Source organism: Ursus maritimus, unplaced genomic scaffold, assembly GCF_017311325.1.
Source record: "Ursus maritimus isolate PB19 unplaced genomic scaffold, ASM1731132v1 scaffold_20, whole genome shotgun sequence".
Taxonomy (NCBI): domain Eukaryota; kingdom Metazoa; phylum Chordata; class Mammalia; order Carnivora; family Ursidae; genus Ursus; species Ursus maritimus.
In genome coordinates, this window is record NW_024424453.1 from 32,544,251 (window position 1) to 32,571,970 (window position 27,720).

The 27,720-nt window shown below is 45.9% G+C and overlaps 1 protein-coding gene across 1 annotated transcript in view; it reads left to right on the plus strand.

Annotated features, from left to right (window-relative positions):
- GALNT15 (polypeptide N-acetylgalactosaminyltransferase 15) overlaps positions 1 to 19,173 on the plus strand; it is a 47,388-nt gene extending 28,215 nt beyond the window's left edge. The window contains exons 4-10 of the mRNA XM_040636841.1: positions 3,295 to 3,462; positions 5,795 to 5,912; positions 7,209 to 7,403; positions 9,901 to 10,032; positions 10,410 to 10,514; positions 14,939 to 15,082; positions 17,122 to 19,173. Coding sequence (XP_040492775.1) covers positions 3,295 to 3,462; positions 5,795 to 5,912; positions 7,209 to 7,403; positions 9,901 to 10,032; positions 10,410 to 10,514; positions 14,939 to 15,082; positions 17,122 to 17,265 — 1,006 coding nt within the window. The 3' untranslated portion in view covers positions 17,266 to 19,173. The remainder of the gene's footprint in view (positions 1 to 3,294; positions 3,463 to 5,794; positions 5,913 to 7,208; positions 7,404 to 9,900; positions 10,033 to 10,409; positions 10,515 to 14,938; positions 15,083 to 17,121) is intronic.
- Positions 19,174 to 27,720: the final 8,547 nt, after the last annotated feature.

Sequence of the window (27,720 nt, forward strand, 5' to 3'; positions counted from 1 at the left end):
TGGGGAGAAACAAGGCGGGACAGGGAACAGACCACCTCCCATAACCCTGCCATGCAAGGGGTTAAATGATGGAAAGCAGTCAGAGGAATCCCATGTGAAAGTGTGAGTGTGTGTGTGTGTGTGTGTGTGTGTGTGTGTGTCTGTGAGAGAGAGAGTGTGTATGTGTGTGAGCGTTTGTAAAAGCATGAGTGTGTATGAGAGAGAGAGAGAGAGTGTGTGTGCGTGTGTGTGTGTGTGTGTGTGTGTGTGTGTGTGGTGAGGAGCAACAGGGGGACCAAGATGCCTCCAGCCCACAAAGAGCCTTCTTTTGGCCTCATGCCCCAGGGAAACTCTCCAGCCCTCCTCCTACTGCACACTTCTCAGCATGACAGAGTCCTGAAACGGCCGACATGAGTCTTAGCGTCACACTTGAGAAGCAAGAGCTCTGGGATTAGAGAATTCAGAGACTTTGCTTCTCAATATAAGTTACTTTCCACACCACCAAGAATTTGAGTGAACTTCCAAAATGACTTTAGACATCCCAGACCCGGAGGAACACGGAGACGCAGTAGTAATAAAGAAGGATGAGGTAAGCTAGGGCTTATAAGTAACCTAGGTTTGCTTGGTAAGGGTAAAGCCGCAGTTAGCTTTTGAAGCCTTGGATAGTAGTTTATTCGTTGACCTCGCGTTTTGCAGTCAACAGTCTTTGTGGACAATTCCACCAGCTCTGTTTGCCTTTTGAAACCCAACTGCCTGACCCCCTGGAGCTTAGAAAGGCTTAAGAGAGAATCAACCTTGAATTTGCCTGAGAGTTAAAACTCAATTTGCAAGAGAGAATGATGGTGTAAGCAGACACTTCGAACTCCTTCCAAGTCAAACAGGGCAGCGTTGCTATTTTGCTTTAAGTGTGTTCCAAGAACACCAGACACATCTGTAGGTACGAACCCAAAGTTAAATATAAGACTGTTTGGGTTTTTTAAATCACCATTTTGAGTCACTAGACTGCATTTACTCCCTAATTCAGCTGTAGTTAAGCAGCTGCTATCCTCTTCATCTCTATCCAAAAGGCACTCAGAGTGTCTCGTGATTCATCACTTAGGTGTCTGGTTAAAATAGAAGGAAAAGGAGATCTCAGACAGGAAAAGATAGCATTGGATATTTGGGGTGATACACTCATTAACCGTGAGCTTTGCATAGGACTCTGAGCTTCCAGCAAGACAGAGCAAATAGAGAAACTTGATAAATTCTAGAGTTCTCATTTTCTGGTCAAAAGTAATGTACAGTTTTGTCAGGAAGAACACAGCTCAAAGATCTAGGACCAGCTAGTAGTATGGATTCTCGGATGCAATTTCCTTTCTTGTCCTGTTAAGATTACTAAGATGGCAGGAATTTGGTGAGATTCCTCAGGATTCAGCCACACGGCTTCCCTGGCTCTTGACTCCGAAATTCCACAAAATGCTTTGCCAGTAGCCAAATCCATCCCATCTGCTCAGTTCACTCCACAGTAAGTGGGGACTTGGGACGGGGGCTGGGTGTCCTCCTTTCTTCCTTGATCTTGTTTCTCAGTTTTCTTAGATCTAGTCAGGATGCCAGAAGTAATGGGGACCCAGAGGAATTAAATTTCGTTTACCTTCCAGAGGGAACAATGTGCAAAGGACAGGAAAATCATATTGGGATCCTTGCTCTAAATATAAACCCATGACTCCTCATCCAATGTCAGTCACTTAAGGACAGATAATTGAGTCCTAGGACCAGCCTGGTCCCTCCACGCAGCCTGGGCTACTCCAGCCTGGCCATCTCTGAGATGGAAGGAATAGAGATGGAAATCGTTAGAAGTGGAAACACAGCGTGGCTGGCATCTCTCTGCCAGGAATCTCTCTTCTCTTAGAGTGGCACCTTCCAGCACCCCCTGAGTTCAGGCCTGATCCATCTCACGGCATAGATTTTAACTTATTTTATTCTAGAGAGAAAGAGAGAGTGCACGCGAAGGCGAGCAGGGGGGAAGGGGACGGGCACAGGGAAAGGGAGAGAGAGAATTTTAAGCAGGCTCCAGGGTCAGCATGGAGCCCAATGCAGCGCTTGATCTCACAATCGACCCTGAGATCATGACCCGAGCCAAAATCAAGAGTCAGAGACTTAACCGACTGAGCCACTTAGGTGCACATGGCATAGATTTGAGAAGTAACAGTCACGAGAAGCCAGAAGAAAATGTGACTGAGATATTGGCTAGGTGGAGATCAGCTCCTGGTACTCCTGAGTGATGACCTGTTTAGTTAAAAGGTGAGGTTTCTGACCTGTACCATTTTCCCACATCACTCTCTTTGAGGTCATATCCCAGGCTGTGCAAACAAAACAAAACAAACAACAGCAGCAAAAAAGGGGTAAAATCCAATTACCAGCAGCATCAGTAAATGAGCAGGCAGACAAGCCTAGACTTAGGACTTTGGTTTGCTAGTAGGTGCCGCGTGTACACATCCACGTGCGTTTACACCAGGGACCCTGGGGAGCTTGGTGGTCCCGACTCCTCAAGCCGATCAAGTTGTCTGGTATAGGAAGGAACAAGAGCCAGACCCTACAGCAGGGGCCCATGAACCCTCTGAAATTGTGCGTAATATTTTGGATATGTGCATATGATTATTTTCCTGAAGAGGAGTCCATAGTTTTCCCCTGGTTCTCAAAGGGATCAAAGGCCCCTAAAGAAGTCAAGAGCCACGGTCCTAGAATGTTCCAGCTGAGAAAGGTGTTTGTGGGAAGTGGTTCAAACCCCCATTTTACAACCAAGGAAACTGAGGCCCAGAGACGTGCAGCAGAGCTGAGCCTAGAGCCCTGCTCTCCTGTCTTTCAGTGCTGTCAACAGAGGTTTCTCAAAAAAGAAAGAGGCAAGCATGCTCTTACTTGAATGGGCCCCAATTCCTTATGGAAAAACATATTGTCTAAAACAGTGCTGTCTAATAGAAATAAAACAAGCCATGTATATAATTTAAACATTTCTAATAGTCACACTACAAAACAAACAGATGCAATTAATTTTAATAATATATTTTAGTAAGCCCACTATATTCAAAACATTATCATGCCAACATGTAATCGATGTAAAAATTACTAAGATGTCTACATCTTTTTTTCGTACTAAGTCTTCTAAATCCAGTGTGTTTTTTATACTTATACCACATCTCGATTCAGGACCATATTTAAGTGCCCGCTAGCCACATGTGGCTACTGGCTGCCATATTAGGCAGTGTGAGTGTAGATTCCGTTTCCATCCCCTAGCAAGTGAATGGTTTCTACCTTATGTGATTCCACAATTCCTTCCAGGAGCCGAGTGGTGTCTCCAGTCATAGACGTGATCGACTGGAAGACGTTCCAGTACTACCCCTCCAAGGCCCTGCAGCGTGGGGTGTTGGACTGGAAGCTGGATTTCCACTGGGAGCCTTTGCCAGAGCGAGAAAGGAACGCCCTTCCGTCCCCCATCAGCCCCATCAGGTGAGGCTCCTCACACAGCCTGCTTCTCCTTTGCTTCCTCGGGAAGGACTCAGTAGCCAAACAGCTTGGGATCGAATCCTGGCCCCACCAGTTTTCTAGCAAGTTACCTAATCTGTGCCTCGGTTTCCTCATCAGTGAATTGAGGGTAACAGGGTTGTTGTGAAGACTGAAAGAGTCACTACATGAAAAGCACAGAGAGAGCGCCAGGCACTCAGCCCTCAGTGTTATTACTGTTATATTCTTACGTGAATGGAGTCCAGCTTAAGCTCTTTTAGGTGGCTTCTTCAGTGGACGCCCCTGTGTGGGGCAGTGAAAGAACCCAAGCTGGGATCTTGACCTAACTCTACCTCCCCAGGTAGCACTGGAATTTACCTGACCTCAGGTACTTTCTTGCTAGAAAGGAAGGATTCAGTCAGGTGAATGCTAAGACACCCTAATTCTCAAAATATATCAAATTTTATGGGTTGCTTGCTTGCTTTGGTGTTGGGGCATGTTTGGGTTTTGGACAATTATTCTATTTAAGAAGATGTTCTAGATATCTTCTTTTGAATAAAAAACCACCCAAACTTAGTGCTGTAGAACAACAACAGTTTTATTAAGCTCACAGATCCTGTGGGTCAGGGATTATGAAAGAGAGCACCAGGGTTGGTGGTCTCCGTTCCATGGTATCCAGGGTGGCAGGAAATGGCTCAAGATGGCAGCAGGGGTAGGGGAGGTGGCCCTGAGGCTCGTTGAATGTCTGAAGGTTGATGCGGGCCATCAGCTGGGACCTCCATGGGAACTCCACCCACTCCCTCCATCAGGCCGCTGCACCTGGGGCTTGCTACACCATGACACTGGGTTCTGAGACTAAGTATCCCAAGATGGCCAGGTGAAACAAGCTGTATCTCTCCCCCTTTACAAAAACAATTTGTTGAAATGAATTTCACATACCACATATGAGCCATTTAAAAATGAACAATCCCGTAGCAAGTAGCGCACCCACCACCTCAGCCTAGTGCCAAAACATTTCCATCACTCTAAAGTAGAATCCCATACCTGTTAAGTGGTGCTTCCCACCCTCTCCTCCCCCCAGCGCCTGGCAACTATTGTCTGTCTCTATGCATTGGTCTATTCTGGATGTTTCATCTAAATGGAATCATACGATGTGTGACCTTTCGTGTCTGGCTTCTTTCACTCAGTATAATGTTTTAGAGAACGTATCCCCTTCTCTCACCAAGCCTCAGAAGTCACCCAGGATCACTTCCAACAAAATCACAGGCCCACCCAGTTTTATGGGAAGGAGACATAGACCCCACGCCTCAGGGAAAGCAATGTCAATGTCACATTGTAAGAAGAGCCTGTGGGACAAGGGATCGTGTGGTGTTCACCTCTGGGCGGTTGACCTCCATTAGCCATGGTCCATCTCCATCATACACTCTCCAACACCTACCAATTACCCAGCTGGCTTCCGAGTGCCTAGTACAGGGACACGGAATGAAGACATTAGGCACAAACAGGTCTTCCAACAGTCTGCCCAAGGAAGTATGACTGTAACAGAAGTTTGATAAGCCACAAGCTTAGAAGTGCAAAAAAAAAAATTGTCTTTATTTTCTAATAACTGGACTTAGGTCATTTCTATCTTGACCCCTCTTTCCACCCAAAAGCAGAAGATTTCCATGCAAATTAGTCACATTTCATGACAGCTTAGTGATCTCATATTTAAATCTACCATCCAGGCGTGTTGCCTCTCCCTGTCTCCCTGAAGTTGATTGTGAGCTCCAGGTTTCTGATGGGATGGGGGGTGAGGAGGGAGCGCCCCACCTTGGGCTCAAGCTGTCCTGCATCAGTGTTCACCACAATGCACTTTCACTGGTCATGGCCTCTGGCCAGAGGTTGGCACCCCTGGCCCCCAGTGGCCTGCACTCTCCCCTCCTGCACTCTCCCCTCGGTATGTGCCGAAGTCCCATCTCTGGAATATGGGAAGAAAAAGCCTGACTGTTTCCCTTTGTGCAGGCCTGGTGCCACCTGCCTTAGGGTGTATTATGCTAGCCAAGGCCTTCTTTCCAAAGGTCTTCTAGACGCACTCAAGCCAGAGGGGAGGGGAGCCTCGGGTGCAGCGCTGTGGCCCTCCCTTTAGGAGGTTAAAAGGGCCCGGGCAACCATAGCTCTCTTCTTATAAAATACTGGGATTTTTGACATGGTTGCTTGACTCTGGTCTTGCAATTAAAAGCATTGAGGTCTATCTGGGCCCGTAGCCCACTATCTCAGTCACTGGAACTCCCGCATGGTAAGCCTTCCTGATATGCCCGGGGTTCTGAACTGCCGTCTGTTCCATCTTCTCTCTGCCCAGGAGCCCCGTGGTGCCCAGCGGGGTTGTGGCCATCGACAGACATTACTTCCAAAACACTGGAGCCTATGACCCTCTCATGTCCCTGCAAGGTGGCGAAAACCTCGAGCTTTCTCTCAAGGTATGTCCTGGACCAAGGGAGAAGCCCAGGTGGGTTCTGTGTAGTAGTGGGTAAGGTCCCAGCTTGGAGGCAGCCATTAAATGTCCCTGGTCAGGTCTAAGGTTTATAAGAAGATATTTCGAGAGAGATACCACATTCACATTTTATTACCGTATATCGTTATATTGTTCTATTTTATTATTAGTTGTTGTTAATCTCCTACTGTGCCTAATTTATAAATTAAACTTTATCACAGATATGTATGTATGTATATATGTATGTATAAGAAAAAACATAGTATATATAGGGTCCAGAACTATCTGTGATTTCAGTCATCTACTGGAGGTCTTGAACATATCCCCCACGGATAAGAGGGAACTACTATAGCTCCAAAAAATAAGGATTTGTCCTAAAAATTTGGCGCCTGTTGGGCACCACACAACTTCTTGAACCTCGGAATCTGATCAGACACCACCACCCTCGTTTCCCATTCCATGTCGATTTTAACACTATACTTGCTTTTCATCACAGCAACCACTGAGAACCCAACAGAGATGTACATTATCAAAAGTGCAGCCATCTAATGTTAAAATTATGAATTACCTCAAGCTTGTAGTTTGCAGAAATACCCTGCATGGCCTTTTGAGGTTGTTGGGGCACCCTGAGGGTACCTTGGCATACAGTTTGGGAACTCCATCTTTGGTGTGTTTCAGTTCATATGCTGCCTATGCTAGGAACGTTTTCCTTTTTCCTCTTTATCCCCAAGGATGAAATGAAAGGCTTCCTATCAAATGAATTCCAGGCATTTGGGAGTAGGCAGGAGCGTTAGTGAACAGTGAGAACCCTCCTGGAGAAGGAAAGACTGACTATGTTTAAGGAAAGCTTGCTTTGATCTACACATAAATGGCCCTGGTGTCTTTGCAGCAGGGGACGTCATGAGCTTCTAGAAATTCTCTGACCACTAGGACCCCTTTTTTCCTGAGGAAGCGGCTCTGGGGAACAGGGATGCTAAGCCACGCGGCCACATCTCTAAAAGCGCTAAACGTACGGGTGTGCTTCAGGGGCAGGGCACGCTCAGGGAGTCGCAGGGATGTGGCCACTGGTTCTGTCCCGGGACAACTGGATGCATCCTTCCCACCCCGTCACTCCCCTGCCCAGAACTCCCAGATCTGGAAACTGTGGCACTCTGAGGACTAGAATTCTCTTTCCCATTTGTGCTCCTGATTTCTTATGCATTTTGCCAGCCCCTGTCAGGGTCCCTGATTTTCCATGAACTTGGAGTAGTGTTCAGATGTTTATTTTCTCCTTCCCCGGCAGGTCTGGCTCTGTGGTGGCTCTGTTGAAATCCTCCCCTGCTCTCGGGTGGGGCATATCTACCGGAATCAGGAAACCCACTCCCCCCTGGATCAGGAGGCCGCTCTGAGGAACAAGGTTCGCATTGCTGAGACTTGGCTGGGCTCATTCAAAGAAACCTTCTACAGGCACAGCCCAGAGGCCTTCTCCTTGAGCAAGGTAAGGACAGAGCCTGGCAGGGGCTTCTGGACCTGACACCAGGCCACCAGCAGGTGGGTGGGCCAGGGAGGGCCTCTCCCTCTAGCCTGGAGGGGAAAGTAAAAGCTTCCTGCTTGTGCTTGCTTTCAGTTCCCTCTCAAGTGGCCCCTCTACTAGGCAGGGCTGCCCGTCTCTCCCGAGCGTCTGTCCCAAGCATCAGGGCATCCTAGCGGATCTCGGCCTGGAGCCCCCTGATGTCTGTGGGATGACATCTATGGGATGTGGCATAGGACACACAGGGGCAGAGGACAGATTGGGCGGGTAATAAGCAGTAACAGGTCTCAGAGGGCCGTTTCATCCTGGGCAAGTGCTCAAGGCTATGAAATTATCCAAGACATGAAACAAATGAAAGTATAAAAATAAACATAAAAGATCCAAAACAAGCCACAGAAAAATTAAAAATTTGAACATTTAGTTAAGTGTCCACAAGCAGCGCATTTTCAACTGCCGTTCAGCTCCATCCTTGTGGCGTGACACATAAATACTATTCAACATGAGACGCGGGTTCCCATTAATGTTTGCTATGCGGGGAGTAGGGGCTCCAAAGGTAAGATTTCCACGACCCACAAAGGTCTTGGGACAACTCCCACAAGCCCCTCACCGGCCTGCCCTGCTGGGTGTGCTCTATTCTCTGATTCACAAATCTCCCCACCTGTTCATCTGATGACTTTCACAAGGACAATGGCACCTCCTACTGGTAAATGAGATGAGAAGACCTTTTTTTTTTTCTTTTGAACATTCCCATTAATTTGTGTTTTGGAAATGTCCTATTGCTGACATCCATGTCAAGATTTTAATATCACTGCCTCCCTGAAGGTGGAGGCATTTACTTTATGCATTTGCTTTAAATTTAAATAATTAAAAATTAATTTCGCTCTACAATTTCTATCCTTCCATCCCCTCTCCCACCCCATCCCAAAACCCTCACGTGGATTTTGAGATACAGAAATTCTGGGCACCCAAAAGACAAGGCCAGGGTTTCTCTGTTGGAAAAGTTGACATTCTCTTGTTTTTTCCTCTCAGGCAAGGTTGTACAGAAGGGCAAGTTCCTTGTCAGCATCCCTCCTCATTTGAGGTCAGACAAGGGCTGGGTAGATTTGCCAGTTTGTTTCATTATCGAGAAAGGTGAAGGTGATGGAATATGCATGAAGGAACGTTCCTGCTCTGGGAGCAAAGTCCAGCCCTACAGAATGGCTGGCAAGGTCTCAAGTGAACATTCAGAATGCCAAGAAACTATAAAAAACTTAGACTAATTTCCTTAGAGGAAAGAGTAATAGATGGCTTTGGTTTAATGGTAGCTACATACGCTGAACAAACAAGACATTCCTGCCTCAGAGAAGTTGTTCTCAAACTTCCTGCAGATAAAACTCACCAGGAGAGATGGTTAAAATGCAGATTCCGGGGGCGCTGCCCCAACCTACTGAACCATAGTTTCTGGTGTCGGGCCTAGGAACATGCATTTTTAACAAGGTCCTTGGGCATTTTGGGGCAGGTGCTCGTGATCACAGTTTGAGAAGCGTGCCGAGAGCATTTCAGTATGGCGGATTCAGACCTTACTCCTCCCAACATTTCCATCTGACGAGTAAAAGAAGGAGGAAGCCGAATCAAACCAAACTCACTCACTTCATCCAGCCCAGAGGCCAGCAAGCTGGAACTCTGAAATGGACTTCTTGTTCCAGCCCTCTCCTTTCCTCTCCTCACCCCAGGAAATACTCTCTCTCTCTTTGTTTTTGTTTTTGATCTTTTGAACCGCTTCTTAGCACCCCTGTCTTCCCTAAAATATGCAGGACTTAGTACCAAATGTATGGGTAGGTTTCCTTATATCTTATCAATACAGCCAAATACGTAAATTTATACTAAAGTATTAAGGACTTACCTGATATCCATCCCAGGACAAGTGTATTATAAAGGAAAATCTTAAGGAAAGGGGATAGTGTTGCCCAAAGGAATGATTCATTAATGGAGGAGACTGGGCACTTAGAGGGGAAGAAAAGTAAACTTGCCTTGTCCCCACCACATCCCACAATTTCCCAGCTTATTTCATCTCAGCGCCCTTTGGGTCAGTTCCTGCCTCCATAAGGCTCATTATAGTGCTGCACCACGCCAGCCTAGGTGCAAAGCCCCACTGTTTGCCGGCTTCCACAGAAAAGTTCTTAAAGCACAGGTATAATGGTCTCTGTCGCCTGAAGATGTAAGGGATTGTGGGGAGGGAGTGACCTCACAACCAGGTTGCTGGTTCCACAACTCTCTCTAGGAAACATCCATCTTATTCTGTCCCTTTTAAACCTCTTCTCCCAACACATGACCTTCCCCCTTGTCTGCAGCCCTGGGGAATCCTGGCCTTGGTCCCCTCTCTCTGTCCCACTCCTTCTGCCACCTCTGTTCCTCCCCCACATGTGAATGGTGGTGAACAGCAGGCTTTCCCTGTCTCACTGCCCGTGTCTTTCTCTTCCCTCAGGCTGAGAAGCCAGACTTCACAGAACGCCTGCAGCTGCAAAGGAGGCTGGGTTGTCGGATGTTCCACTGGTTTCTGGCCAACATCTACCCTGAGCTGTACCCATCTGAGTGCAGGCCCAGGTTCTCTGGAAAGGTAAGGCATGACCCAGGGAAGATGAGGAGGAAGGGAAGGCAGGGGACAGCTTCCCAAGACAGAAACCGATGTTCAGGGTTTGACCATGACCCTGGCCACAGAGTCCCAAGTTCAGTGGGGGCCTCAGAGGATTTCACGCCTATCCTGAGGGAGGTGACTGGGTTGCCGTGAAACCTGTTTCAGGGCCCTTCATCGTGACAGGTGTGGCCTGCGTCCTGTCCCTTGGGATTAGAGGCTTCAGCTTGACCTTACTCATTTCTGTGGTCTGAACCTGACTCCTTGAGCTACACTGCAGAAAAAGGGGAGGAATGGCGCCTGACAGACGTGTTTTTACAATGGATGGCGGGGTTCATTTCTGTCTGGGTGTCCACTTTCAGCTCCACAACACCGGACTGGGCTTCTGTGTAGACTGCCAGGCCGAAGGGGACATCCTGGGCTGCGCCATGATGCTAGCTCCTTGCAGTGACAGCCGGCAGCAACAGGTGGGTAGTCAGAGTCCTCAGCGTCACAGCCAGGGCATACCTGAGAATGGTCTTTCCTGGGATGGTCCTCACTTCCCTTTGGGGCACCTCCTTTCAGTGGTCCCATGTCCCCCACTCCGCTGACCCGTCCGGCTCTGCCCACCCCACCCCCAGGCACAAGCACAAACACGGACCATCATTAGAGAACACAAGCGTCTGAGCCTGAGGGAAATGGAGACTATCTGGCTGATGCTTTCATCGAACAGATGAGGAAACTGAGGCTCAGAGAGTGACTAGCCCAAGGGTTGCAAGCTCAGATATGCCCAGGGTCAGGCAGGGAAAGGAGGTGAGCACAGGGAGCTGGGTAGAGGCTGCTGGGCCTAGGGAGCCCGAGCCCATCTGAAAGCACAGCAGCACCCGTCCCCCAGCCTCCACAAATGTCTTCTCTTCTGTATGAAAGGGGGCCCAATATTAGGAGACCACCCCCAAATTTTAAAAGACATTTGAAATCCAGGGTTTATAGAAAATCTCCCCATTTAAATTAAACATCTATAATCAGAGAGCAAAGAAAAGCACCGTGTGCACGCACATCTCCACCAGGATGCCACCTGAAGCATGTGGACCAGCCAGAGATCCTCAGCCAACTAGGACCAGAGACAGGGAAAGTGGGTCAAGTGGGCAGTATAGACACGGGAGCACTGAGGAGGCCAGGGGAGCCCAGAAAGTGTTCTCCACTTGCAGTGATGCCTCAAACCCACGACCTGTGGTTACATTCTTGTCTCTGTCCTCTGATTCTGAGGCCTCCCAAGCAGATGTGTTGTGGTTTTCAGAAGCTCTATGGGAGCCAGAGTGCACAAAGGGGGGACCTTTAGGGCACCACGGGAGCCTGGCGTGCCTGTGTCTGTCTGTGTGGGTGTCTCCATATGCGTGTGCATACACGCGTGCGTGTGTTTGTGTGTCTGTGTGAAGCGGAGAAGGAGGGCTGGATTTGGAGCAGACAGGCCTTGTGGCTGCAGATGACCATCTGCTCCAGTCGCCAGAGGAGAGCTGACACACAGAGGAGTCACTGGCTCCTAGGTTCAGAGCACTGGCCTCATTCAGAACATTTCCTGTGCACAGAGCAATTTGGTCGGTGAAATTCCTCCCATAGGGAGGAAGTCTTTCCCTCCATGGTCAGAAGGAAGGCAGAGAGTACAAATGCCCCTCAGGAGCAGAGGGGCACAGCACAGAAGCTCTTCCCGGATGCCAGGGCGGGTGGGGCTCTCCCCCGAATATAGTGCTCTGACGACTTGCTTGGGGAGGGAGCAAGAGGCAGCAGTGAAGACAAACTGTGCCATTTTCCCCTGAGGCCCCACTCTGCAGCACGGCTGGACCTGGCTGCACCCGACAAGGTTGGGGCTGCCCTGCGACAGCAAAAGCTCATGGCCCAAAGGGCAGCCGAAGAGAGATCTAAACATGCACGGCAGGCACCCTGCCTGCAGGGAGAGGCCCCTCCCGGAGCCAGAGTTCCAGTTCTTGGGTATAGACGGCTCACCACAGGCAGACAGCTGAAATCAACACTGAGAAATCCAGGTGCCGCCTGCTTAAAATCTAGGCCTACTAAGGACGGCTCAATCCAGTGGCTTGTCCATTCCCTGCCCGTGGTTCTTAACCTTTTTAGGTTATATCTGGTGGTTTCCCTGTGGGGGCAGGATCAACCCTTGACCCCAAATTTGGTTCCGATCTGGAGACTGATGACTCCACACATGCAACAAGAGAGAATGGAAAGCATCGTGATTCACACAATGAGACTTTCCAGGGGAGAGCAGGACAGGCTCCCAGGCAGGCTGGCGGCTGGCTTGAGATAGCAAGAAGGGGCAACGGCCTTTGGCTCTTATGTGGTCGGGAGATGGGCCAGATGAGTGTTCCCAAGCTCTGGCTGGGCTTACCTGGTTTGAACTTCCTGCCAGCACCAAAGAAGAAAGCACTGGGCTTTCTTATGAGCTTGGCCCGAAGTACAGCAAGGGGTTTTAAGGTGAAGGGATGGGGCTTGAAAGCTCAGAGGTCAGACATCAGACATGGAGTCACTCTTTATTACAGGTCACATGGTTCCTGTAAGAAGGTGATGAATTCTAAGGACCCTTTCCCAGAAAAAAAAAAACCAAAAAAACCAAAAATACATATAAGCATATCTGCACAAAATTTTAACAATTTCCAGGGTTCATGGATCCCTTGAAGCCCCCTATGGTCCATGGGACTCTAAAATCCCTGGTTCGTAATTCCCAGAAGCTAAAGAAAGGAGTCAAAGGGTAGTACCATGTCTCCTCCAGCAGCACCCCAGGGGCTGGTAAACTTCACGCCCTCTATTATCTGAGGAGAGAAGAAGTCACTGAGTCAGGGGAAGGCTCTAGATGCAGCAGGGTCATTCCAGCACCCGTGTAGGCCCCTTGGTTATCAGGAAGGTCTCTTTGTATCTTAGGGTATAGCTTCTCTTCAAAATTTCCATCATGGAATAACTTCCCAAGGTGGTGGGAAGCCTCAGTGCTGCTGGCTGAGGGTTGATGGGTCCACTCTTTTCACAACTTGAATGGACCCAGAAAGTTTATCCCCAAGTCTCTTTCAGCCTGTGACAGTGGCCTTTGCATTAAGGCCTCTATTAAAAACAAACAACAAAGTACAAATTGCTACAGATATTGATCAAACGAGTCAGGCGAGGCCCCAAGAGTTTGGGGCAAATGCCAGAACATATCTTAGAGGGTCTGGAGTCCAGCCCTGCAGGGAGGACCCGTGAGGCTGGGCTTGGCAGTGTGGGCCTTGGGATCCTGGGGGAAGGCCTACACCTGGAGGGCACATGGGGAAGCAGGTGCTCAGTATCCATGTGGCCTCTTTCAGCTTTGCCCTTTACCAGTATTCCAGAACACACCAAAAGGCATTCACACCTGGCACAGGGGAGGAGGACATAGATATAAAGTGCCAAGTGAGGAAGCCATGTAATGTGGTAGAAACAGCTTACCACTTTCTAGCTGTATGATATCAGAAGACTTCTTAACCCCTCTGAGTCTTAGTTTCCTCCTCCTCTAGCTGGGAATAATGCAGTCTCCTGCACACCAACAGAATGTTAGCTTTTGTGGGTTTTCTGATTCTTGGTGAGAGGAGGGGACAAGCAAGGACTTCTATATGTAGCAAAATCATGAACTAGATAAGCAGAAAGCCCTTCTCCTAAAACACCTAGATATGCCATATAAAAATTAAGAAGAAACACATAACTAACTGAATTTGTAACAAAGGGAACTCTCCAGGGGCCAAAAATCAAGAGGCAACTGAAAATAGAGCCATAGGGCATTGGCCAAGCTATCCTACCTGAGGTGAGGGAACCTGGGGGATCCAGAGGCATTAGTTACATGCAGGAGTAATTAATGAGAGCCCACCTTCAGCCTGCGACAGATGAGAAGTTGGAAATGAGACAAATATAAAGCCAACTTTGACCTAAGAGCAACCTATCTGCCAAAATTTTGACAGAAAAATCCACCCACTGCCACAGGAAGATGACAAGGAAACTTGTCTGTCTCCACAGGGTCTTCGTATAGGAGAAAGTTACTTAAAAAAATTTTTTTTAAACCACATACCTGCATCTAATATGGGTTTAGGGTTCAAATTTATGTGTGGTATAGGAATCCTCAAGCAGGACTCGCTACCTAATTCATGGGGCCCGTGCAAAATGAAAATGTGGGGTCCATCATTCAACAATTGTTAAGAATTTCAAGATAGTAACAATAGACCATTAAACCAAGTATATTAAACCAAAAACATTAATCCTTTCTAGGCATGAGACCCCACATGAATGCACAGATCACATGCCCATGAAGCCAACTCTGTCTCCCAGCCACAAAATTAATATAAAAATTCCTTCCGGTTGCACCTGGCAGGAGCAGAAAATGGTTTTGTCAGAATGTGCTCTCCATCTGGGCCACACAGGCTTCCTACAGTTAAAGACCCTCTACAAAGCTCTGCGCAACCCAATACTACAAAACACGGGAGGAAAAAATGACCGTGAGTAAGAGTCAGCAGATGCAACAGACAGCAGGAGAATTAGTTACAGGCCAGGTCAGATCTCTCCAGAAAGAGATCACCTTGGGCCTCAAGAGTGTTCCTTATCTTCTTCTCCAGCAGCGCACTCACACAGCACTGCACACAGCATTCTTTATGGCCTCAACTATGATGCGGTAAATAGAATAATGGAGAGAGATGCCAGAACATATATACGAATGCAACAGCAGGTGGCATGTGCAGATTTCAGAGGCTAGGTCTAGTCCAGCATTGTACGTGTAGATTTGACTATGAGATATGGTATTGTTGACCCTCATAGACTCTAGACCTCAGCCCTATTGTAAGATCTCCTTCCTTCATCTCCAGCTTCAGAGAAGATCTCCCTCTAGCTATGCTAACAACCATTCCCCCTGTCCCAGCACCTGAAGCACACCGGCAGGAAGGAGATCCACTTTGGCAACCCACAGCACCTGTGCTTTGATGTCAGGCGAGAGAAGGTGATTCTTCAGAACTGCACAGAGGAAGGCCCTGCCATCCATCAACAACACTGGGACTTCCAAGAGGTAAGTAATCTGTTCAGGAAGGGTTCAACAGTGCCTCCAGCTGGGACAGTGTCCCAAGGCCTTCCAAGAGGTCAAGTATTACCATACAGGCCAGTGCCCCTGCTGTTGAACTTAGTGACTTTACATGAAGGCCTCAGGAAGAAGTAAAGCCAACCTTGCAGCAAGGCTGGATTGCCAGCACCTTGAAGTGTACTGATTTGCCACATCTCTGTAAAGCTCTGACCATGATCATGGCAGAGAGAGGAGACAGCCCCTTTTGGAAGTTTTTTAGCTCAGGTCACCAGTAAGACCATGGAGCATGTTACAGAAGCAGTCAACCATCTCACTGATGTGGTTTTAGGAGCAATAGAAAGGCTCTTCTTTCTCTACTTGGTGACAAGTGAGCCTAAGACTCGGGGCCCACACATGCTCAAAGACATCTTGGAAACCAAGTTAAGGTCCTTCATGAATGATCATAAAGGATCATTCTAACTAAGTCCTGTGGATAAGATACATTTTAAAAAGAGCATTTTAAAATAATAAGGAAAAGAGTAGTAAGTAGGATTCACCCAGTATAATTCAGGCATTAAAAACTAAGACTTTAAAATTTAAAGTATTATCGTTCAGCCATAAAAAGGAATGAAGTACTATTCATAGTAGCACTATTTACAATAGCCAACCCAAGCATTCAATGATGGGTGAATGGAAAAACAAAATGTGGCATATATATAATGGAATATTATTCAGCCTTCAAAGGAAAGGAAATTCTGTCACATGCCAGAGCATGGATGAACCTGGAGGACATCACACTAAGTGAAATAAATGTGTCACAAAGGGACAAATACTGTATGATTCCACCCATAGGAGGTATCTAAAGTAGTCACATTCATAGAAACAGAAAGTAAGATAGTGGTTACCAGGAATGGGGGGAGGGAAGAGTTGTTTAATAGGGACAGAGTTTCAGTTTTGAAAGATGAAAAAGTTCTGAATATCTGTTTCACAACAATGTGAATATACTTAACGCTACTAAACTTTACCCTTAAAAATGGTTAAGATAGTAACTTGTATGTTATCTGTTTTTACCACAATGAAAAGAGGAAAAAAAATTAGGTACTATTTATGCTACAACGTGATGACTCTTGAAGATATCATGCAGAGTGAAAGCAGCCAATCACAAAAGGCCACATAGTATATGACTTCATTTATAGGAAATGTCCAGAATAGACAAATCATTAATACAGAAAGCAAATTAGTGATTTCCAGGAGCTAGAAGGAGGGAGGGACAAGAAGTGATTGTTAATGGATAGTGGGTTTCTTTTTACGGTGAGGGTTGCACACACTCTGTGAGTATACTAAAAGCCATCAAGCTGTATACTTGTAAAGAGTGAATATTATGGTGTGTGACTTTTATCTCAAAAAAATAAACAAACAAATGGACATTATCAGCCTTGTTGGTGAAAATGTTTAACTTTTCAAAAAGAAATCAATTTTTTGTTGAAAAAGGGATGGCTAGATTCAATTTAAATCTGGTGAATTTTGAGCAGGAAGCAGCTATCCTCCTCCAACCGTGACTGACCTGGGCCCTCCTCTGTGCATCCTTGAGCTTTTACTCTCTACTGCAACCTGGTGGCAGAAGTGCTAAGTTGCAGGATTCGCTGGGGGGCAGAGATCAAACTAAATCGTTTAAGCAAAAATGTCCAAGTACAGTGATAACAGTGAATGTCACCAGTATGGTATAAGGACTGAACATGCTCTATGTAGTGGCATGCTACTAACCAGAACTCTCTAAGAAAGAGTACAATTATACAGTCTCAATAAAGATAATTTCATTAATGACCTCAAGGTTCCAAACAATATTTATATTTAGGGCGACCTAAACTATAGTTTATATTAACCAACATGGTACAGTTCCTTACCAGGCCAGTTCATACCACCTCGATAATTCTCATAATGATTAGCACAAAGCTTAGAGATATCCTTCTTTGCTGACTGATTGCAGGGAACTGACTGGTTTTCATTTCTTTTTCTTTTTTTTTTCCTTTTTCCCCCCCTCTTTTCAGAATGGAATGATTGTCCACATTCTTTCTGGGAAATGCATGGAAGCTGTGGTGCAGGAAAGCAGTAAAGATTTGTACTTGCGTCAGTGTGATGGAAAAGCCAGCCAGCTGTGGCGATTTGACAACGTCGTCAGTGTGGATAAATGAGGAATGCCCGTATCAGAGGGAAGAGAGAAGTTTAGTCATCACAGTTCAGCCCCCAGAGAACTAAGAGAGCATGTATATTTCACGAAGCAGATCCTTTTGTGTTTGTACTCCCAGTGATAGTAGAGAAGAAAGCTCTGTGGATGAATATAGAAAGTCTTTCCTCCTTGCACCTTATTGCATTGACTGCAGGCTGTTTTAGGAAAAGAAAAAAAGGATTCATTGTCTCATTGTCTTCATCACTGGTAGATGGTCATTACGTAGTACAGAAGATTGTTGTTTTTTTTTCTCCATTGAGCACTTGATAATTGCTTTTATCTCTGATAAAGGAAAGAGGCATGGACAGTCTTGGGCAACACCTCCAAGGATACAGAAATCCAATCGATAAATTTTTTGCAAATGGCCATACCTGGATCATCTGTGTAGCCAACCATGAAAATTGAAGTGTGATGGGGTTGTAAGGCCTAAAATCTCCAAAACTTTGGATTAAGCTCATTAGGACAAATTCCATATTCACTGGCTGAGCCGTAGCTCAGAAGAAGGAAGGGAAGCCTGTGAGCAAAGAGTTGGGTTGAAGAGAGACGGAAGAGCTTTGACCCAATTTTCCAGCTCAGTCTGGCAGCTGGAAAGAGCCAGCAGACCTGGAATAGGATGTTTTCATGTAAATGAGAATTTCCTCCCTACTTTCTACCTCCATTCCCTCTGCCCTAGCCCTTCTCTACCTTGGTTAACCCCAACCAGAATCTTATGCAATGTATTTCTCTTTAGTCATTGGTATTGGACGGGTCAGCTCAGACTGAGAGTTCCCAATAACAAAGTGTACACAGTTGAGAAAGTCTCCTGGTGCCCTGGTACAGGGTTTGCATTGACTGGATCAGAAGTAGCAACCTCTGCAAAGAGGCAAACCTTCCAGAAGGGAAATGCCTGCATTTGAGCCAAAATTCATATGAAAGGAACCAGAGTTGGGTATTAATGTCCATTAGGGCTGACGTGGCCATCTCTGAGCTTGGGAACCCCTAATGTGCCTGAGGGTTGAATGTTCACAACTGGGGGAGGAACATGCCTCCACTAGAGCAGAGCCAGTGCTAGCAAGAGCTGAATGGCCCTCCTTGCTGTGACCTGGCCTACCTAGTTTTGCCATAAGGAGCTGTTGAGTGGGGTTGGTTCTGCTGTTAGGAAGACACCATTTATGCCTATTTCTCCTCCAAGTGGAGTTCAGTCTCCATATGGTCAGCTTAGAAACCTCCCTTCAAAGATACTGATCTCCTCTGGGCTATCTCAGAATTCACTGTGTTTCAAATAAGAAAAACTAGGTAGGAAGTGAGGGTTTCTAAACAATGCCTATCATACTTATGTATTCTTTTTCCACCAGCTTAAGTCAATGGCCCACTGCATTTCTCCTTCCTCAGAATACACTCCAGACTTGGCGCTGTCTACAGTAGCCATTAGCTGCATGTGGCTATTTAAATGTAAATTCATTAAAACTTAAAAAAAAAAATTAAAACTCAGTTCTTCAGTTGTACTGGTCACATTTCTAGTGCTTAATAGCTGCCCGTGCCTAGTGGCTACTGTATTGGAGAGCACAGGTATAGAACATTCTATGCCTGCAAATAGTTCTATTGGATAGTGCTGATCTGGAGAGATTCATCACCCCATTGAGAGAAGAGATTTTAGCCACTGTTTTCTTCCTTCAGATATGTCTATATTTAAAACAAATTCCCCTAACATCCTGAGGCTGAGATAGAGCTAAAAATTCTCAGATGGCAACCTTGTAAATGGTATTAATAGTTGCAAACTAAAAATTAAACAAACCTCTATTTTTTTAAAACGAACTTAATTATTGGCATTGTGAGTATTTGAAGTTGCTGGAATAAATTAATATAATTAAATAAAGGGCTGAATTTAATTGTCTAAGTTGTGTTTGACAGTAATTAACAAAAGGACCCAGATGGCTTATTACTTAATTGGTTGAACAAAGCAAGAATGTGGGGTTCCTTGTTTCCTTAACCATCCCCATGATTTATTACTTTATTATAGAAATGGCTGTCAACTCAGTCCCTAGCTGTTACTTACAGATCCTTAATTTAAACAAAACAGATGTCTCCATTTAGTTCTAAAAGGAATTCAGCCTTCTCATAGTATAACCAAGTGTTCAAATTCTGTTCTCTATGGACTGTGCTTTGGTTTTATCCACAATGATTATTTTAAAAGTAGGGAAACCTGGCAGTTGGAAGATTTGATTCCCAAGAGTTTGATCTTCACTTTTATGATTGGACTTTATTGTTCAGGAGTAGAAGCAAGAGATAGGTGGAACATCTTGACAGTGTTCAGGTTGCTGGTGAGATAGATGGAACATCTTGGTAGTACTCGGGTTGCTGGTTCTAGTTTGCTCTTGAGTTCTTGCTGGATCCCTGTCCTCAGAGTCCATGAGACATTCCACAGTATTTTGATTTAATCCAGTGCTCCTCAAATTTCACTGTGCTCACAGATCATATCAGGATTGTGTTAAAATGCAGATTCTGATTTGGTAGGTCTGGGGTGGGACCTGAGATTCTGCATTCCTCATGAGCTCTGAGGGGATGCTGATGCTGATCTGTGGACCACTCTCTGAGTAGCGAACATTTAACTATTCCAGGAGTCTTCTGTTGCTACTTGGAACTAGAAGAGTGCCCACTGGACCAGTTCTTGGACTATTCTTTGCTTCTCGTTTTGAATCCACATGGCAGGATGGTTTGATCCTGTATGATGTAGGACAACACACCTCGTTCAGTGCAATTCCTTTTCCTCTCTTCCATCAACACTTTTCCTCTTTCTCATTCTGTCTACTAGTTCTACTCTTTTGACCAGGAGAGTTCTTTACCTTTTATGTTGTTTTGCTGTTTGGCCTGTGGTTATGTTGTGATCGCCTCACTTCTCTTACCTTGTCCTCAGCTTCCCTCTTTTTCTCATCTCTGAACAAAGCTGCTTTTCCAGCATCGATGGTCTTGGTCTTGTGACAGCTTTTCTCTCATTCTCCCTTTCCTCCCTCTGGCCCTCTATGCCCTTCCATCATGAAGTCCAACTGACCAATCTTGATGGAGTAAACACCGTCAGTTTCTCCAAAGATTTTTGGAGCACTGAACACATCAACTAATTGCTGGATTTTTTAGTTTTTCTCAGCCCTAGCTTCTCTCCTAGAAGAATCCAGAATATGAAGGACTAGAAATGCCACTTCACATGGACGTGAGATTGTGGGCTACTAAAGGTCTACTGCTTGTCGTGGGAATACAGCCCTTGTCTTGAGAAGGCAGCTGGGGTCTGGCAGGCAAGTAGCCCTATATAGAAGACCTACAGAAAGGAAGCTTAGGGGACTCTTGGGAGATGGGCCAGGACCTGTGACCTCTGAAAATAGCCAAATCTAATAGCCAGACAGACATAAGATTAGATGATCAGAAAACAAATCCTGCCAAAGCCCAATCCTTAAGTCACACAATAAACGTAAACCACAACTAACTAAGAAGGAGACGCCAAATTCACCCTTTGACATCGGAGTCTCTGGTGGGGACACAGAGTATTCTGGCCCCGCCCACCTCCCTCTGGTCTTACAGCTTAGGGAGCTCCTGAAGAATTTCCAACTGTCAGTATCTGCATTTCTTTGCCTGAGGCTTTTTCCTAATGCTGAAGAAAGCCACTTTATGGTGTGGGGCAGGCCAGAAAGTCACCCCCAAGGAGCAGCCCTCAACCAATGACTGCTGAGAGTACAGATACCTCAGTTCCCTCACCGCTCCAGTAGGATCATGCTGAGGTGCAAATTCCACACCATTTTCCAGAGCCTACTGTGGGATTATACTCTAATCACCCACAGTGGTAGCTGGCTTGATAATACATCTTTAATTGGCTACCTCCCCCCGCCACACACACACACTGGTGCTTCCCAAACTCACCTTCCAGGTAAACCACTCACACTCAAATCTTTATTTCAGTGTCTCCTAATGGGAAACCCACCTTCAGATACATGGCCTGGCCCTCCAAAACTTCCACCTATGGGAGTTATTCTGCTCATCAAATGCCACTCTTGTTGCGTAGTCCCACCCCATAGGCCAGATGCCCCACTCTCGAGCTGAACTTATTCCACTGAACTGCAAGACCAGATGTGGACCTCTAGGCAGCTGTGTCTCAGGAAGGGAGAGACTGAGGAAGGAGCAACATGCACAGTCCTTATTCCACATATATCAATAATATTAGACATCCTATGAGTATTAAGGAGAGCACATATTGCATGGTGCACTGGGTATTATATGCAAATAATGAATCATGGAACACTACATCAAAAACTAAGGATGTACTGTATGGTGACTAACATAATAAAAAATTATTATTAAAAGAATAATAATATCAGACATCCTTCCTCCCTGGGGAAGAATGAGTGAGGGGGTAGAGAGAGGCCACAAGTATTCCACTAACTGATATCCCTCCTTGTAGAAACCTGAAGACTAGGGAAGCCTAGGTTCCCCCTGAATCACACACACACACACACACACACACACACACACACACACACACACAGAATGTTCCCTTTCATATTCTAGCTATTGTCCAGTAACTGGTACATACCAGTATAAGAGGATGTGCAGGTATACCATGTAAGTTAGGAGCAGAGAGCACGGTTGTTCTCCATGATAAAATGAGAGGGATTCAGATATAAGGTGGGTGTTGGGGCGCCTGGGTGGCACAGCGGTTAAGCGTCTGCCTTCGGCTCAGGGCGTGATCCCGGCATTATGGGATCGAGCCCCACATCAGGCTCTTCCGCTATGAGCCTGCTTCTTCCTCTCCCACTCCCCCTGCTTGTGTTCCCTCTCTCGCTGGCTGTCTCTATCTCTGTCAAATAAATAAATAAAATCTTTAAAAAAAAAAAAAAAGGTGGGTGTTGAGGAAGAGATGGGCCAGACAATATGGTCAAGTCCTGAAGAGCAAGATGATCCAGGAGGTATTTCCAGTGGGGGCAGGAGGGGTTGCCAGAGGGATTTTCAGAGTTAGGTGACTGGTCCTCACTACAAAGGTGTTTCCTTATTTTCACCGGAAACTTTTGGCCAAGACTTACATACTGCCTTGTGTGCTGTATTGGAGGGTGGAAATCAAGGAACAGGGCTGAGCTCCCTGTCTAGGACAGAGAGGGAAAAGAGAGCCTTTGCAGGGGTAGATACCAGCGAGACTAGGCATTTAGTAGAAGCGGGGTAACATGGGTGTAGAGAAGAGCTAACACAAGTTCTTGCTGCCACATAATGTCATTAAGGATAAATTCACTGAGGCAAGATAACATGTTAAAATTATATTAGACTATGGACTAGAGCAGGGGTCAGCAAACGTTTTCTTTTTTATTTATTTTTATTTTTTTAAAGATTTTATTTATTTATTTGACAGAGATAGAGACAGCCAGCGAGAGAGGGAACACAGCAGGGGAGTGGGAGAGGAAGAAGCAGTCTCCCAGCGGAGGAGCCTGATGTGGGGCTCGATCCCGTAACGCCGGGATCACACCCTGAGCCGGAGGCAGACGCCCAACCGCTGTGCCACCCAGGCGCCCCCAGCAAACGTTTTCTATACAGGGCGAGGCAGTACATATTTTTGGTTTTGTGGGTCCTACGGTCTCTGTCGCAGCTACGCACATCTGCCACTGTAACACAAAAGCAGCCACAGACAATAATAAACAAATGAGTATGGCTGTGTTCCAATCGAACTTAATTTTCAAAAACAGAGTTGGCCCACAACCCTAGTTTGCCACCCCCAGGAGTAGAGTTTTTGACCCAGCTGCAGAAGGAGATAGATTACAGATTTTAAAAAAACAGAAAAATATTACCAAAGAAATTGTAAGTACGCTTGAAAAAAATAAAAAGAAAGTATTTCTGTACTATAAATAAGAAAAAGCAAAGAAAAACAAAACACTATATAGCACATTCTCCAACTATATGGGGGAAACAATATATAGCATGTTCCCAGTGTAAGCAGACTTCAATCCTTTTTAGAAAGAAATAGGAAAAAAAAAAACCAAACAAATGTTTTTTTCTTAATCAAAATATAAAACACTGACACTCAGCCCATAACCTTCTTTCCTCTGGGGACATACATATTCCAAAGGCTTCTGTCGTCACCGGAGGTTAGGCAGAATAAGCCTTCTTAGTGAGACCGCAGGCTGCAGTAAGAACAGCAACGTGGGAGGAAGGGCTAAGAAGCATTTTAGCCACATCGGTGGGATTAAATTGTGCTAACAGATAAAATTTGTCACTGTACTTTCCATTATTGTGGTGAAGCCACTCACAGAGGGCAATGCACACCCTCCCTTTGTGGTCACAATTCTCTTGCAATTGGGATTTAAAGACAATCAGATACAAGCTCTTGTGTGGGCAAGAGTAATAACCCCTGTGTATTTATATAAACTTTCGTCCCTGACATCCAAGTTCACCAGGCTTCAAAACATGAACAGTAAAAGTCAAGTGGAGCAAAGGGATTTCCAAAGACTTGGCTTGAGACCAGGGGTGTACCAGGCAGACGAACCTCACTCTTTGTGCTCCTAAGCCAGCACAGGCCCATAAGACATGCTTAAAGGCCAGACCCAGGGGTGCCTCCTGCCTGTTATAATCTATGTTTGGGGCTGCTGGCCCATTGTGCACCTTCAAGTGTCAGTTTTGGCACGTCCAAGGCTGGCTCCAGATAAAACAAAAAGCCTGGGGGTGCCTCCCCCTCCCCATTGTCACGGACAGGGCCCGAGCTGTCCAACCACATCTCTACCTTGCAACCTATTGCTTTATTCTCCACCCTGCTGGTCCCACCTGTCATTGCCCAGTGAGCCTTCACATGCACAGGGGACAGATAGCTCCATAGCTCAGGTTACCCAGATGGAAGCCACAGTTGAGGCCTGTTGACTTCTATTTTGGAGAGATCCTGTTTTATCCCCCATGTTGGTCAAATGCTTAAAGTAATGGAAGGATGAGAAACCCCTGTTCTTACTATTCACGGGGAACATCAATTTCTTCTTCAGTCAACTCTTTGAGAATATCCTTGACCACTCTCCATGGGAGGCCTTCCCCCCTAGCTCTAGGAAGTGGGTTGGTTTGCATGATGGTAGAGCCACCACTGTCTCCCTAAAGTTCCAGCTCTGTGCCCAGCAATGACATCCTTTCACATATTTGATCGGGCAATGGCCCTCCTAGCTGGTCAGGTAGGCCTCCAGAACCTTTCTACAAGCCGTCTGCCACTTCCTTGCATAGCTTCCCTACCCTGCTGGTCCTAACCTTGCAGGTGGAATCCTGATGGAAACATGATACAGGTTGCCTTGAGATGACTCCTGTCCTTTGTTGTTATTCAGTATGGCTCATGGTGGAATTATATTCCAGACTAAGCAAATAAGCATTTTTTTACAGCAAAGAGCCATGATCCATACTTCCTTGTTTCCCCCCTTACCATTACCACAGGGCTGGAGTCTTGACTCTGTGGATTATATTACAGAGAAGAAAAATCCAGGAGTTGCGGTATAGAAGAATGAAATTTCAAGAGTTGGGAGAAAAATCAGGTATGAAAAACTCTGGATACCAGATGGGCAATAGTAAGGCCTCTGTGAACAAATACAGGTACCCATTATCAGAAATAATGGTAATAACTACAGGTGTTAAGCCTGTGCTAAGCCCTTTATTTACATTATTTCTTCTTATATTCCAAATGGGCCAATGTAAGTACCATTATTATCTTATCTTACATTACCCCATTCTATAGTTGAGGAAAGTGAGGCTTATGTGGATAATTTTCCCAAGGCCATACAACTAGAAAGTGATACAGCTGGACCATAGGTTCATCTGGTTTCAAGGCCTTTACTGTTTTTTTTTTTTTTTTAAGATTTTATTTATTTATTTGACAGAGAGAGACAGCCAGCGAGAGAGGGAACACAAGCAGGGGGAGTGGGAGAGAAAGAAGCAGGCTCATAGCGGAGGAGCCTGATGTGGGGCTCGATCCCATAACGCTGGGATCACGCCCTGAGCCGAAGGCAGACGCTTAACCGCTGTGCCACCCAGGCGCCCCTCAAGGCCTTTACTTTTGACCTACACATTTTACTGCCTCCCAGCACTTGTGAGTAAAGAAAATGAAGTCAAGCAGTGACCTTCCAAATGGAAGGAGGTGAAAATAAGGGCCAAGGTGCTTTGGGACCTGCCAAAATTAGATGTTTCAGTCTGAATGAGTACAGGCACAAGTAACTGAATAACCAGCTCCCGGGGACTGAAGAAATCAAGATCTTCAGTCATTTCGCATGCCCAGTCCAAAGGTAGCTAGTTCCCTATTTGGTGCAATGACTCACACACATCATCTAGGACCCAGGCTCTTCTTAACCTTCCATTTACCATTCCCCTGGCTTTTGATTCTGATATCTATCTGTCATTACAAGCTGGCCACCACGACACCAAACACCACTACACCAAACATCCTTGCCCCAATATCCCAAATAGAAAGGAAGAGAGGCAGCAGAAGGAAGCTCCTCTCTAACGTCTTTATTTCTATTCTTCCCCAGAGGTCCCCCTGCTTCCCAGCCGACTTCTCCTTCTGTCTCATTGGTCAGAACTGTGACACATGGTCACCTTTGGCAGCACAGGAGTCGGGGAAAACGACCAGGAAGGTATCTCAGCAAAGTGGGAACAGGCAGGGCACAGTGCCACCTGGAACTTAACCCAGGTCTGCAAGCAGAGAAGATGGGAAGTTGCTTGATGGATAGCCAGTAACAGTGTCAAATGTATTTGGGGGATGTATTTGTACATCCCCCAAATCTGTATGTGGGGGATGATGACTCTCTCAAGCAAGAGTGGGCTCTGTTTCTTTTCTTTTCTTCCTTCCTTTTTTTTTTTTATCATTATGAGTTGAAAATGGCAGGATGCTGAGACAAAGACCTATAAAGTTTTGTGCGCCCAACCCCGAGGTATTACCCGATCAACTCCTGCCCCTGCCCAAAGTCGGGATCTTCAATTGCCCCAGACCCAGCTCAGTTTAATCATGCTACAAGCTTCAGAATACTACAGCACAAGGGTGACTGCCATCTGGATAGTACCCTCTACCACCACAATTGGTCAAACATTCTACAAAGTAAAAGTATTTCGATCTCTTTTATTACATACCTTTTTGAAAAAAGCTGGGGCCCCAAAGTATCATCCAAAAAAGCATTTTTCCTTTATTTCTGTCTCCAAGAGGCAGGTTTCTATTTGCTTTTTTAAAGAAACATGAAAAGCAAGTATGCATGGCTTATAAAAATGAGAGGAGGATCTTCCCATGGGACCTAGTGTGGTTTTCTTCCTTCATTGTATATCATATGGGAGTATATGATACAGGAAGATGCCTTAGGAATTTTGCTTAAAACGAGTTACAGCCTGTTAACTCCATCTGTTTCCCATGAGCGGGAAAGCTATTATGTGATCATGTCAAGGGGCCTCTGGATTTTCTCAAGCCTTTTCCGTAAGGCGGGGGCTTAACCCCAAATCCCCCAACCCTTTGGTTCTAATCTTTTCCCTCTTAATCCAGTCAGTAACCACAGCATCTGGCTGATACCCATGAATGCTGAGTTGGAGAAGTTAAAATCTTTCTGTGCTCTGAAAGCAAAGCAATGCAGTGAAAAGCCCAGAAATTTCCATGGCTTGGCTTTAGGTTTACAGAGCACAAAGTTAAGTGTCTGAGTGATGTGTTTACTACTATAAACCCAGATTATAATGCTCTTCCGAGAGTGAATTCTAGACTCTTAGGGTCACTTTCCAAACTAAAAAACTATAAATATTCCTTGAATATCTACTATGTACCAAGAACATTTCCAGGTCCTTGTCCTATGTGTTTTCTGAACTGTTAGCTCTGATGATCTTGATGAATCACCCATGAATCAGAAAAATTGCAAAATACCATCTTCACTGCATATTATGTCAGCACAGACTCGGAGTTGGATATGGACTCTTCAGTTTCTGGGAAGGCAGAGAGATTTCAAAAACAATTCCAGGAAAGGAAGCAAATGTGCCTCTTGATACATTTGCCAAGTGGGACACAACATAGACCTAAATTTGTAAATAACAATTATTTTTCCAAAATTGCCATGAGGACATGCCCAGCATTCAGTGATCCTTAAAATATAATTCAGCTATGTTAAGATAATTTCCAGGTATTTCTCCAGACTTGACTCCTCTGGAACCTCAGACCTACTCATGCAAGCACCTTCAATCCACACCACAGCCCAAGTGACGTAGCTTAAGTGCCCCCCTGCCGGAAATCATTGCCTCCAAAACAATGCCTTGCCTTCCCAACACAACCTGCCCACAAGGGCCTTCCCAGCCTGGCCCTGGCGCTCCGGACTCGCTGCACCATCTCTGAACACATAGGCCCCAAATACGACACTCTTGTGTCTACTTTTGTCACACTGTCCCCTCTGCCCAGAGCTCCCTTCTCTCCTTTCACCAGCTTGTTCTTGTC